The sequence below is a fragment of the Coregonus clupeaformis genome, unplaced genomic scaffold (genome assembly GCF_020615455.1).
Source record: "Coregonus clupeaformis isolate EN_2021a unplaced genomic scaffold, ASM2061545v1 scaf3077, whole genome shotgun sequence".
Classification (NCBI taxonomy): domain Eukaryota; kingdom Metazoa; phylum Chordata; class Actinopteri; order Salmoniformes; family Salmonidae; genus Coregonus; species Coregonus clupeaformis.
The window spans coordinates 39765-54805 of record NW_025536531.1 but is presented as its reverse complement, the minus strand read 5'-3'; the positions used below and the strand labels follow the sequence as shown (position 1 = coordinate 54805).

Sequence of the window (15041 nt, the reverse complement as noted above, 5' to 3'; positions counted from 1 at the left end):
GGTATCCACTGTATAACCATTTTCAAAGTCGTTTGGCTTTAGTCATCTACTTTTATCAAAGTAACTTTAGTTACGTAAACTATATTTTTCTTAAGGGTAGCTTCAGTGTAGCTTAACTTCATCCAGTGTGAAGTAATGTGTAGCTTGGTAAACTATAATATTTTCAGACTGTCTTCCCCAACACTGACTTTGTGGGGTAACTTGTCCATAAAGCTATATTTTGTAATAAAAGATCCCAAGACTGATGCATTTCTGACTTCCTACAGGCCAATGTGGAGGTCCAAAGCTTCCTGAGCGAGCCTCATCCTACCAATGTGCTGGACTGTGATAACCTCGTCAGGTCTTTGGATGCTAAATGTTATGCCATTGAGAAACTTTCAGCTGCATTCAAAAACCTGACGACGGGTAAGTTCGACTGAGTGATTTGTTACGTTGTATCGGTCATCGTGAACACAAAGCATATTGAAAACACTTGTGTAGCTATAGCAACATCATGCCCCAATCCCAACTGGACCCGAGACCCCCTATGGATTTGAGAGGATTTGATTGGTAGAAGCAATATGGTGAAACTTTCCACTTGGCCTATCAGAGGGCAAGGTGGTGCTATTACCATACTGATTGGGTTGGACGGTATCCAGATTTTCATATCCTTCTCTCCCCAGGATATATTGTAGTACCGACTTAGTACACAAGGAGGCGCAAGAAAACGCAACTTTGGATCAGACAACTGATCCAAAGGGCTTTGACTCCTCAAACACGGCAGAAAGCTGTACAGACAACTGATCCAAAGGGCTTTGACTTATGAAACACGGCAGAAAGCTAACGCAATATGATGCCCCGTCACCGTATTAATTCAGCCACTTACTTAGATAGCAAATTTAAACTAGGGGTTGTGATAACGCATTATTCTGCGTTATTGACACAGGTTTTGTAAACGCAGATCTAAATAGCTTCTTATTGTAATTTCTGCTCAGCTTCAGACACACGTTGTGCTTCAGTTGCACTTCTAACCTCAGATGAGAATTCACCAATGGGGCATTTTATCAGTAGACAGCTCTGACTGATGTGGAGATACTCTATCAGTAGACAGCTCTCTGACTGATGTGGAGATACTCTATCAGTAGACAGCTCTCTGACTGATGTGGAGATACTCTATCAGTAGACAGCTCTCTGACTGATGTGGAGATACTCTATCAGTAGACAGCTCTCTGACTGATGTGGAGATACTCTATCAGTAGACAGCTCTCTGACTGATGTGGAGATACTCTATCAGTAGACAGCTCTCTGACTGATGTGGAGATACTCTATCAGTAGACAGCTCTCTGACTGATGTGGAGATACTCTATCAGTAGACAGCTCTCTGACTGATGTGGAGATACTCTATCAGTAGACAGCTCTCTGACTGATGTGGAGATACTCTATCAGTAGACAGCTCTCTGACTGATGTGGAGATACTCTATCAGTAGACAGCTCTCTGACTGATGTGGAGATACTCTATCAGTAGACAGCTCTCTGACTGATGTGGAGATACTCTATCAGTAGACAGCTCTCTGACTGATGTGGAGATACTCTATCAGTAGACAGCTCTCTGACTGATGTGGAGATACTCTATCAGTAGACAGCTCTCTGACTGATGTGGAGATACTCTATCAGTAGACAGCTCTCTGACTGATGTGGAGATACTTTTCTCAGTGTAACCAGCCTAGTTTTCCCTGATAAAATGCAAGTCTAACATTGAGCAAAACATCAGGAAATGTAGCTGGCTACATTCTTTCTATGATAGGCCTAAACGTTAGAAAAATTATGGCAATGCATCGTTTTTGCAAGAAATACCTTTCTTTTTCATTGTAAGCTCATTTACTTGTGTGGCTGCCAGCCAAATAGCGTTGCACTTCTGTTGTCATTTGATGAAAATGAAGCTATTTTCTGGCGAATTTGTTGCACTAATGTATTTTCTGTGAGGGAAAACTATAGTTGCTCGTCCCTGATCACTCTATTGAAGCAAAAAAAACACTGACTTTCAATATAAAAGGCGACCCCTGTCAATACACAGCTGGACTCCCCTGCTTCCACTTTCTCCTGTTGTGCTGTTTACAAACAAACACCTGACTGGCTCAACCGTTCTGGGGAACTAAGTAAGCTTCATAATGTGACAGGTGAGATAAGAATGCAATCTGCTTTATATCATAACGCATTGCACAAGTTGACTGCTGGTATTTACTTAAAAAATAGCTACAAATATTAAAATGAATTAAAAATGAAAAACTTAGTTTAAAAATTGTTTTGATGGTATTGGAAAACCATCCCTTGGCTATTTCCAAATACACCGGACGGTATTTACCGCCCAAGACTAATTGCACACTCAAATCCTCTCTCATCTCCACCAGTGGGTATCTATGTGCCGTGGAGTCTAGAGCAGAGCTCACCAACCTTTTCTGAGTCCAGATCACTTTCTGAGTCCAGATCACTTTCTGAGTCCCAAAGCAAGCAGAGATATACCGCTCAGATTAGTTATTTAATACATTTTATGGCTTATAAAAGTGTTGAACAAAGTGTTGACATTGCTGAATAACAACTTTAAACATGAACTTACAAAAACAGCAGCGCTTCGCCGTATTCGTTGATTCACAGTATCAACTTTGCTGTGCGCTCGAGGCTTCATTTTACAGCCTTATGACTGGAGGAAACTGCAGACAGGGTGATCTGAGCTATCTGATTGGCCAGCCGTAGGCCTATAGGTGCACTTGATTTGGTCTCTGGGTCTGCCGGGTAGGCAGAGTTCTACCTTCAGACACATGAAATGGTTCAACACGTTGCCTTCCCGGTGCTAGGGCTGTTGAATCAAGTGCACCTGCAGCCAACAGCGCTAAACAAAGAAAAATAAATAAGACAAGGGATCCCCAAACTCTGTTCTGCCCCCCTCCCCTCCCCTCCCCACTGGGTGCACATTTTAGTTTTTCCCCTAGCACTACACAGCTGGTTTTAAAAGAATCAAAGCTTGATATGTTAGTTAATTATTTTAATTGGCTGTGTAGTGCTAGGGCACCAACTCAGACGTACACCCAGGGGGGAAACCCTGGTCCAAGGGAACTTTTGGGATGGTCTGTATTTCTTAGGGATATCTTTCCGCAATTGGCTCCACAGATCCACAATTCAGTGTCCTAGCTTCCACCAGACAGCTAAACAGCCTGTCCCAGCCAGAGCTATCCAGAGACCGAGGCATCATGTCATCGTCAGACGTGCTGAAGTTTGGTCCCATGCTGCAGAACATCCTCATGGCCGGCTCCATCACCAAGGCAGTACAGATGCTGGGAGCCTTGCTGTCTCTACAGCAACTCAAACTGTTCAGCATCTCCTCCTCTTCCTCCTCTTCCTCCTCTCAAGATGATCAGGTCTTCAGCATCTCCTCCTCTTCCTCCTCTCAAGATGATCAGGTCTTCAGCATCTCCTCCTCTTCCTCCTCTCAAGATGATCAGGTCTTCAGCATCTCCTCCTCTTCCTCCTCTCAAGATGATCAGGTCTTCAGCATCTCCTCCTCTTCCTCCTCTCAAGATGATCAGGTCTTCAGCATCTCCTCCTCCTCCAAAGTGACCAAGCTCCCAGTCCCCAGCTCACCAACCAGCTCAGCCAGTCTGACTCTGACCAAAGACAAAGAAGCAAAGGATCGGATCTTCGTCCGCCAGGAGAAGACACCGCAGCAGCCAAATGCAACAACGGTTACAACCACTCAAATCAAAGAGAACGACAGTCAAATCAGGCAAAAAACACCTGGAGCAACAAATCTAGGTAAGCTCCTCCCAGGGTTTACTAACCCAGCCAACCAGAAGACAGCCCTGGCTCCTCCCCCTCTAGATCCAGGAAGTGACATCGGAGTGCAGCACCAGAAGCAAACTTCATCTCAGCTGATGCAATTCCTGCGAACCAACCACAGGAACGAGCCATTCATGGAGTTTGCCGCTTTCTTCCAGAAGGCCAGCTACCAGTACACCTCCTCTGGTTTCACCGCCCCGGCAACGACCTCTGACCCCCTCATGGAAACCAAGAATGCCCAGGAAACTAAGAATGTTCTAGAAACTAACAACGTCAGCGTCCTGAAGAAGGAGCTGTCCTCAGAGCTGACGGATAACCAGCTGAACCAACATGTATGTATGTATGTATGTATGTATGTATGTATGTATGTATGTATGTATGTATGTATGTATAGTGTAATGTATTATATATGTATTATGTATAGTGTAATGTATTATGTATAGTGTTATGTATAGTGTAATGTATTATGTATGTAAAGTGTCTATTTTATATACAGCACTACTGTGAGTCTAAAACCATTTTCATCTCGGGGACATTCAAGTTAATCATGTCTTTTCCTAACCTACCATCTCCTACCATCTACCCTCTCCTACACTACCCTCTCCTACCCTACCATCTCCTACCCTCTCCTACCCTACCATCTCCTACCCTCTCCTACCCTACCATCTCCTACCCTTTCCTACCCTACCATCTACCAACTCCTACCCTACCATCTCCTACCCTACCATCTCCTACCCTACCATCTCCTACCCTCTCCTACCCTACCCTCTCCTACCCTACCATCTCCTACCCTCTCCTACCCTACCATCTCCTACCCTTTCCTACCCTACCATCTACCAACTCCTACCCTACCATCTCCTACCCTACCATCTCCTACCCTACCATCTCCTACCCTCTCCTACCCTACCCTCTCCTACCCTACCATCTCCTACCCTACCATCTCCTACCCTACCATCTCCTACCCTACCATCTCCTACCCTCCCAGGCCCCGGTGTTTACAGTAAAGCGTGTGGAGTCTGGAGGCTGTCTGATCTTCAGCTGTATAATTGCCACCAAGACAGAGCTCTGGGATATAGGAGACGTCTTTACTGAGGTGACAAGGAGCGGTCCTTCCTCTGATGTCATCACCACCTCAGAGAACAAGATGTCTGCCGCTAGTCTCCACTGTCAGAGTGTAGAGATCTCTAATGTGACCCTCCACCCCCCAGCTCAATCCATCCACAGCCTACAGAACAGAGAGGTTCAGGAAGATGTCAACAATATTAGTCTGACTCCAGAACTCCAGAGTTTCCAGAACTGTTGTTCCTTCATTGCCCCGGGCAACCAGGGTCTGAGCATTCCGGGGTTCCAGATCCGTAAGTTTGAGGAGATGGCAGTGGTGGTGAGTCACGTGGTTCATCCTGGAAACTTCTACATCCAACAGGCCGACACCACCCTCCAGCTGGAGGGCCTCAACACTGAGTGAGTTATATCGGGTGTCCCAAATGGTACCCTATTCCCTATAGAGTGTACTACTGTTGACCAGGGCCCATATGGTGCCTCATTGATCTCAATGTTTACTCCGTAGTACCCTTCTCCCCAAAGTGTGCTCTTGTTCACTTCCCCTCAAGAAGCATTGGATTGGTGTAATTAATATAGGAGACACACTCAGGGTGCGTCCTAAATGGCACCCTATTACTGATGTAGTGCACTACTTATAAGCAGAGCGCAAGTCTAAAACAGGACTTTAATCAAGTCCTTTTCATTTAGTCATTTTCTCTCTACCCTGTCACTGGCTGGTTGTCTTGCAGCAGATTAAAGGGCAGCAGTAGTTTAGCAGAGCTGAAGTGTATTCCAGACATCGGGACCTACGTCATGGCCTGGTTCCCCCAACTGGAGAGGTGGTGTCGGGCACAGGTGGCCAAGATATGTGGCATGAGTGGAGGTAAGATATGTTTCATGACCAGTGGAGGTGAGATATGTTTCATGATGAGTGGAGGTTAGTGTTGGGCCAGTAACCGAAAGGTTGCTAGTTCGAATCCCCGAGCCGACAAGGTGAAAAATCTTTTGGTGCGCCCTTGAGCAAGGCACTTAACCCTATGTGCTCCTGTAAATCACTCTGGATAAGAGCGTCTGCTAAATGACTCAAATGTAAAACATGAGGGAAGATATGTTTCATGATGAGTGGAAGTAAAATATGTCTTCTAAATGTTAATCCTAGAACACTACAGAATGTTAATAATCCCCAGAACACTACAGAATGTTAATAATCCCCAGAACACTACAGAATGTGAATAATCCCCAGAACACTACAGAATGTGAATAATCCCCAGAACACTACAGAATGTGAATAATCCCCAGAACACTACAGAATGTTAATAATCCCCAGAACACTACAGAATGTTAATAATCCCCAGAACACTACAGAATGTTAATAATCCCCAGAACACTACAGAATGTTAATAATCCCCAGAACACTACAGAATGTGAATAATCCCCAGAACACTACAGAATGTTAATAATCCCCAGAACACTACAGAATGTTAATAATCCCCAGAACACTACAGAATGTGAATAATCCCCAGAACACTACAGAATGTTAATAATCCCCAGAACACTACAGAATGTTAATAATCCCCAGAACACTACAGAATGTTAATAATCCCCAGAACACTACAGAATGTTAATAATCCCCAGAACACTACAGAATGTTAATAATCCCCAGAACACTACAGAATGTTAATAATCCCCAGAACACTACATAATGTTAATAATCCCCAGAACACTACAGAATGTTAATAATCCCCAGAACACTACAGAATGTTAGTAATCCCCAGAACACTACAGAATGTGAATAATCCCCAGAACACTACAGAATGTTAATAATCCCCAGAAAACTACAGAATGTTAATAATCCCCAGAACACTACAGAATGTTAATAATCCCCAGAATGTTAATAATCCCCAGAACACTACATAATGTTAATAATCCCCAGAACACTACAGAATGTTAATAATCCCCAGAACACTACAGAATGTTAATAATCCCCAGAACACTACAGAATGTTAATAATCCCCAGTACACTACAGAATGTTAATAATCCCCAGAACACTACATAATGTTAATAATCCCCAGAACACTACATAATGTTAATAATCCCCAGAACACTACAGAATGTTAATAATCCCCAGAACACTACAGAATGTTAATAATCCCCAGAACACTACAGAATGTTAATAATCCCCAGAACACTACAGAATGTTAATAATCCCCAGAACACTACAGAATGTTTATAATCCCCAGAACACTACAGAATGTTAATAATCCCCAGAATGTGAATAATCCCCAGAACACTACAGAATGTTAATAATCCCCAGAACACTACAGAATGTTAATAATCCCCAGAACACTACAGAATGTTAATAATCCCCAGAACACTACAGAATGTTAATAATCCCCAGAACACTACAGAATGTTAATAATCCCCAGAACACTACAGAATGTGAATAATCCCCAGAACACTACAGAATGTGAATAATCCCCAGAACACTACAGAATGTGAATAATCCCCAGAACACTACAGAATGTGAATAATCCCCAGAACACTACAGAATGTTAATAATCCCCAGAACACTACAGAATGTTAATAATCCCCAGAACACTACAGAATGTGAATAATCCCCAGAACACTACAGAATGTGAATAATCCCCAGAACACTACAGAATGTGAATAATCCCCAGAACACTACAGAATGTGAATAATCCCCAGAACACTACAGAATGTTAATAATCCCCAGAACACTACAGAATGTTAATAATCCCCAGAACACTACATAATGTTAATAATCCCCAGAACACTACAGAATGTTAATAATCCCCAGAACACTACAGAATGTTAATAATCCCCAGAACACTACAGAATGTTAATAATCCCCAGAACACTACAGAACGTTAATAATCCCCAGAATGTTAATAATCCCCAGAACACTACATAATGTTAATAATCCCCAGAACACTACAGAATGTTAATAATCCCCAGAACACTACAGAATGTTAATAATCCCCAGAACACTACAGAATGTTAATAATCCCCAGAACACTACAGAATGTTAATAATCCCCAGAACACTACAGAATGTTAATAATCCCCAGAACACTACAGAATGTGAATAATCCCCAGAACACTACAGAATGTTAATAATCCCCAGAACACTACAGAATGTTAATAATCCCCAGAACACTACAGAATGTGAATAATCCCCAGAACACTACAGAATGTTAATAATCCCCAGAACACTACAGAATGTTAATAATCCCCAGAACACTACAGAATGTTAATAATCCCCAGAACACTACAGAATGTTAATAATCCCCAGAACACTACAGAATGTTAATAATCCCCAGAACACTACAGAATGTTAATAATCCCCAGAACACTACAGAATGTTAATAATCCCCAGAACACTACAGAATGTTAATAATCCCCAGAACACTACAGAATGTGAATAATCCCCAGAACACTACAGAATGTTAATAATCCCCAGAACACTACAGAATGTTAATAATCCCCAGAACACTACAGAATGTTAATAATCCCCAGAACACTACAGAATCGGTTCATGATATGATGCCAGATCCTCTCTACTAATCCAACAGGACTCTGTTTAGCTCTGAGATCTGACAAGTTGGGGAAGATACTTTTGGTAATATATGTGGACACCTGCTCTTTGAACATCTTCTCTTTGAACATCTCATTCCAAAATCATGGGCATTAACATGGAGTTGGTCCCCCCTTTGCTGCTATAACAGCTTCCACTCTTCGGGCTAGGCCTCTTAGTTCCAGTGAAAGGGAAATCTTAACTCTACAGCATACAATGACATTTTAGACTATTCTGTGCTTCCAACTTTGTGGCAACAGTTTGGGGAAGGCCCTTTCCTGTTTCAGCATGACAATGCCCCTGTGCACAAAGCGAGGTCCATTCAGAAATGGTTTGTCAAGTTCGGTGTGGAAGAACTTGACTGGCCTGCACAGAGCCCTGACCTCAACCCCATTGAACACCTTTGGGATGCATTGGAACGCCAACTGCGTGCCAGGCCTAATCGCCCAACATCAGTGCCCATCCTCACTAATGCTCTTGTGGCTGAATGGAAGCAAGTCCCCGCAGCAATGTTCCAACATCTAGTGGAAAGCCTTCCCAGAAGAGTGGAGGCTGTTATAGCAGCAAAGGGGGGACCAACTCCATATTAATGCCCATGATTTTGGAATTAGATGTTGGACGAGCAGGTGTCCACATACTTTTGACCGTGTAGCGTATTTCTGCCAGCTCTGAGAACAATGAGGTCAACTTATATATTTCTCCTCTGTCTGTCAGACAACAATGAGTTGGAGGTGGAGGTGAGGAGGCTGGACTACGGAGACACTTCCTGTCTGTCTCTATGGAACATCAAGGAACTCAGTGCTGAGATGACATCACTTCCTCTACAGGCCATACAGGTCTCCCTGGCTAATGTGAGTGGTTCAACCTGGTTGTTGTCATGTTCTACTGTGGCTAATACTTAACCATACCACAACTTATACCATACCGGTATATAACATCACTTGTCAATGTGTTAACTACAAGTCTCTATCTCAATTTGACTGGACAAATAAAGGTTCAATAAATTAATGAGTTATTGATGATGCACTGTTCACATACAGTGGGGAGAACAAGTATTTGATACACTGCTGATTTTGCAGGTTTTCCTACTTACAAAGCATGTAGAGGTCTGTAATTTTTATCATAGGTACACTTCAACTGTGAGAGACGGAATCTAAAACAAAAATCCAGAAAATCACATTGTATGATTTTTAAGTAATTCATTTGCATTTTATTGCATGACATGAGTATTTGATCACCTACCAACCAGTAAGAATTCTGGCTCTCACAGACCTGTTAGTTTTTCTTTAAGAAGCCCTCCTGTTCTCCACTCATTACCTGTATTAACTGCACCTGTTTGAACTCGTTAACCTGTATAAAAGACACCTGTCCACACACTCAATCAAAACACTACAGAATGTTAATAATCCCCAGTAGGCAGATCATATCTTTTATACTTGTCTCCTGTATTATTATATGACCTAATAAAAGATAGTCCTCTCATCCCAGGTGCGCCCAGTGGATGGGTGTGGCTGGACCCAGCAGTCAGTGTCTTGGTTCAGAGATATGGTGGACAACAGGACGCTGTACGCACGGCTCTACCCTCAGGGAGATGGAGACAACACCACGGTGGAACTCTTCATAGAGAAGGGCAAACTGGGGGCAATGAGGTATTAGTCAACCTGAGCACCAGAATGCTATACTCTACAACTTGATTGGAGTACACCTGTGGTAAATTAAATTGATTGGACATATGATTTGGAAAGGCACACACCTGTCTATATAAGCTCCCACAGTTGACAGTGCATGTCAGAGCAAAAACCAAGCCATGAGGTCGAAGGAATTGTCAGTAGAGCTCTTCCTAGAGCTGGCCGCCCGGCTAAACTGAGCAATCGGATGAGAAGGGCCTTGGTCAGGGAGGTGACCAAGAACCCGATGGTCACTCTGACAGAGCTCCAGAGATCCTCTGTGGAGATGGGAGAAGCTTCCAGAAGGACAACCAGCACTCCACCAATCAGGCCTTTATGGTAGAGTGGCCAGACGGCAGCCACTCCTCAGTAAAAGGCACATGACAGCCCGCTTGGAGTTTGCCAAAAGGCACCTAAAGACTCTCAGACCATGAGAAACAAGATTCTCTGGTCTGATGAAACCAAGATTGAACTCTTTGGCCTGAATGCCAAGCGTCACGTCGTGAGGAAACCTGGCACCATCCCTACGGTGAAGCATGGTGATGGCAGCATCATGCTGTGGGGATGTTTTTCAGCGGCAGGGACTGGGAGACTAGTCAGGATCGAGGCAAAGATGAATGGAGCAAAGTAGAGAGAGATCCCTGATGAAAACCTGCTCCAGAGTGCTCAGGACCTCAGACTGGGGCGAAGGTTCACCTTCCAACAGGACAACGACCCTAAGCACACAGCCAAGACAACGCAGGAGTGGCTTTGGGTCAAGTCTCTGAATGTCCTTGAGTGGCCCAGCCAGAGCCCGGACTTGAATCCGATCTAACATCTCTGGAGAGACCTGAAAATAGCTGTGCAGCGACGCTCTCCATCCAACCTGACAGAGCTTGAGAGGATCTGCGGAGAAGAATGGGAGAAACTCCCCAAATACAGGTGTGCCAATCTGGTAGCGTCATACCCAAGAAGACTCAAGGCTGTAATCGCTGCCAAAGGTGCTTCAACAAAGTACTGAGTAAAGGGTCTGAATACTTAAGTAAATGTGATATTTCAGTTTTTTGATTTTTAATACATTTGCAAACATTTCTAAAAACCTGTTTTTGCTTTGTCGTTATGGGGTATTGTGTGTAGATTGATGAGGGGTAAAAACTATTTAATACAGTTTAGTCTCCTAAGGCTAGATCCTGGTTCGAATCCAGGCTCTGTTGCAGCCGGCCGTGACCGGGAGACTCATGGGCGGCGCACAATTGGCCCAGCGTCGTCCAGGGTAGGGGAGGGAATGGCCGGCAGGGATGTAGCTCAGTTGATAGAGCATGGCGTTTGCAACGCCAGGGTTGTGGGTTCGATTCCCACGGGGGGCCAGTATAAAAAAATAAATGTATTCACTAACTGTAAGTCGCTCTGGATAAGAGCGTCTGCTAAATGACTAAAATGTAAATGTAAATGTAGAATAAGGCTGTAACGTAACAAAATGTGGAACAAGTAAAGGGGTCTGAATACTTTCCGAATGCACTCTGTACTTTTGACCAGAGCCCTTTTTGCTTGGTCATTCTGTCCCTTTCAGGAGAGGAGCCTCTCTGTCTCTGAGACTGGCTCAGAATGGACATGCTGAACATGACAAGCTGAGGAACCTGGGAATCAAGAGAGGTAGGTGCCATCTACAGTGTTGCCTGGTGATCATTCTGAGTTTGCCCACTAGAGGGCACCAGCCTATATACAATAGTCTTGAAGCCCAACTCTCATTGTTCTCTCTCTCTCTCTCGCTCGCTCTCTCTCTCGCTCTCTCGCTCTCTCTCTCTCTCTCTCTCTCTCTCTCTCTCTCTCTCTCTCTCTCTCTCTCTCTCTCTCTCTCTCTCTCTCTCTCTCTCTCTCTCTCTCTCTCTCTCTCTCTCTCTCTCTCTCTCTCTCTCTCTCTTTCAATTCCATTTAAGGTCTTTATTGTCATGGGAAACATGTGTTAACATTGCCAAAGCAAGTGAAGTAGATAGTAAACAAAAGTGAAATAAACAATAAATATTAACAGTAAACATTACACTCAGAAGTTCAAAAAGAATAAAGACATTTCAAATGTCATATTATGTCTATATACAGTGTTGTAACAATGTGCAAAGAGTTAGTGTACAAATGGGAAAATAAATAAACATAAAAATTGTATTTACAATGGTGTTTGTTCTTCACTGGTTGCCCTTTTCTTGTGGCAACAGGTCACAAATCTTGCAGCTGTGATGGCACACTGTGGTTTTTCACCCAGTAGATATGGGAGTTTATCAAAATTGGGTTTGTTTTTGAATTCTTTGTGGATCGCTGTAATCTGTGGGAAATATGTCTCTCTAATATGGTCATACATTTGGCAGGAGGTTAGGAAGTGCAGCTCAGTTTCCACCTCATTTTGTCAGGTCATGGTCAGGTATTCTGCCACTGTGTACTCAATGTTTAGGGCCAAATAGCATTCTAGTTTGCTCTGTTTTTTTGTTAATTCTTTCCAATGTGTCAAGTAATTCTCTTTTTGTTTTCTCATGATTTGGTTGGGTCTAATTGTGTTGCTGTCCTGGGGCTCTGTGGGGTCTCTTTGTGTTTGTGAACAGAGCCCCAGGACAAGCTTGCTTAGGGGACTCTTCTCCAAGTTCATCTCTCTGTAGGTGATGGCTTAGTTATGGAAGGTTTGGGAATCGCTTCCTTTTAGGTGGTTGTAGAATTTAACGGCTCTTTTCTGGATTTTGATAATTAGCTGGTATCTGCCTAATTCTGCTCTGCATGCATTATTTTGTGTTTTTCGTTGTACACAAAGGATATTTTTTGCAGAGTCTGAATTTGGTGTTTGTCCCATTTTGTGAATTCTTGGTTGGTGAGCGGACCCCAGACCTCACAACCATAAAGGGCAATGGGTTCTATAACTGATTCAAGTATTTTTAGCCAGATCCTAATTGTTATGTCGAATTTTATATTCCTTTTGATGGCATAGAAGTTCCTTCTTGCCTTGTCTCTCAGATCCTTCACAGCTTTGTGGAGTGGGGCGGCAGGTAGCTTAGTGGTTAAGAGCGTTGTGCCAGTAACCGAAAGGTCGCTGGTTCTAATCCCTGAGCCGACTAGGTGAAAAATCTGTCGATGTGCCCTTGAGCAAGGCACTTAACCCTAATTGCTCATGTAAGTCGCTCTGGATCAGAGCGTCTGCTAAATGACAAAAAATATATATATATTACCTGTGGCGCTGATGTTTAGGCAGAGGTATGTATAGTTTTTTGTGTGCTCTAGGGCAACGGTGTCTAGATGGAATTTGTATTTGTGGTCCTGGCAACTGGACCTTTTTTGGAACACCATTATTTTTGTCTTACTGAGATTTACTGTCAGGGCCCAGGTCTGACAGAATCTGTGCAGAAGATCTAGGTGCTGCTGTAGGCCCTCCTTGGTTGGTGACAGAAGCACCAGATCATCAGCAAACAGTAGACATTTGACTTCAGATTCTAGTAGGGTGAGGCCGGGTGCTGCAGACTGTTCTAGTGCCCTCGCCAATTCGTTGATATATATGTTGAAGAGGGTGGGGCTTAAACTGCATCCCTGTCTCACCCCACGGCCCTGTGGAAAGAAATGTGTGTGTTTTTTGCCAATTTTAACCGCACACTTGTTTTGTGTACATGGATTTTATAATGTTGTATGTTTTTCCCCCAACCCCACTTTGCATCAATTTGTATAGCAGACCCTCATGCCAAATTGAGTCAAAAGCTTTTTTGAAATCAACAAAGCATGAGAAGACTTTGCCTTTGTTTTGGTTTGTTTGTTTGTCAGTTAGGGTGTGCAGGGTGAATACGTGGTCTGTTGTACGGTAATTTGGTAAAAACCCAATTTGACATTTGTTCAGTACATTGTTTCACCGAGGAAATGAACTAGTCTGCTGTTAATGATAATGCAGAGGATTTTCCCAAGGTTGCTGTTGACGCATATCCCACGGTAGTTATTGGGGTCAAATTTGTCTCCACTTTTGTGGATTGTGGTGATCAGTCCTTGGTTCCAAATATTGGGGAAGATGCCGTTTTGGATAGATAGCTCTTCGTGTTGTTGTTTATTTAGTGTTTTTTCTCTCTCTTTGCCTCGCTCTCTCTCTCTCTGTGTGTGTTGTAGGTAGTGTGCAGGAGCGAACCAAGAAACGGGAGTCTGCCTGGAACAAGTACCTCATTTCCTGTTTGAATAAGAAGTAATCCACCTCCCTCGACCCTTCATGACCCACAGCCTCCATCACATTAACCAGGTCTCACCAAATTGGAAGCCCCGCCTAGTTCTAAAATGTTCTGTAATCCTTGGTGCCTATCCTTGGTGCCTAATCCTTGGTGCCTACGAGTTTTTTGGGGTCACCGAAGTCTAAACAGTGTAAAAAAATAAAAAATAAAATAATTATATATATATACCGTTCAAAAGTTTGGGGTCACTTAGATATGTCCTTGTTTTCGAAAGAAAACATCAACACTATGAAATAACACATATGGAATCATGTAGTAACCAAAAAAGTGTTAAACAAATCAAAATATATTTTATATTTGAGATTCTTCAAATAGCCATCCTTTGCCTTGATGACAGCTTTGCACACTCTTGGCATTCTCTCAACCAACTTCACCTGGAATGCTTTTCCAACAGTATTGAAGGAGTTCCCACATATGCTGAGCATTTGTTGGCTGCATTTCCTTCCAACTCATCCCAAACCATCTCAATTGGGTTGAGGTCGGGTAATTGTGGAGGCCAGGTCATCTAATGCAGCACTCCATCACTCTCCTTCTTAGTAAAATAGCCCTTACACAGCCTGGAGGTGTGTTTTGGGTCATTGTCTTGTTGAAAAACAAATGATAGTCCCACTAAGCGCAAACCAGATGGGATGGCGTATCGCTGCAGAATGCTGTGGTAGCCATGCTGGTTAAGTGTGCCTTGAATTATAATTTTAATCACAGACAGTGTCA

The 15041-nt window shown here is 43.2% G+C and overlaps 1 protein-coding gene across 1 annotated transcript; it reads left to right on the top strand.

The window, feature by feature from the left end:
* Positions 1–266: 266 nt before the first annotated feature.
* On the top strand, positions 267–14506 carry LOC121557531 (putative GPI-anchored protein pfl2; the record flags this gene model as incomplete). Its single annotated transcript, XM_045220052.1, has 8 exons — positions 267–405; positions 3145–4142; positions 4796–5271; positions 5601–5734; positions 9161–9297; positions 9935–10095; positions 11663–11745; positions 14215–14506. Coding segments are annotated over 8 exons (2205 nt in total), but the record flags the coding sequence as incomplete, so codon positions are not given.
* Between the last annotated feature and the right edge of the window lie 535 nt (positions 14507–15041).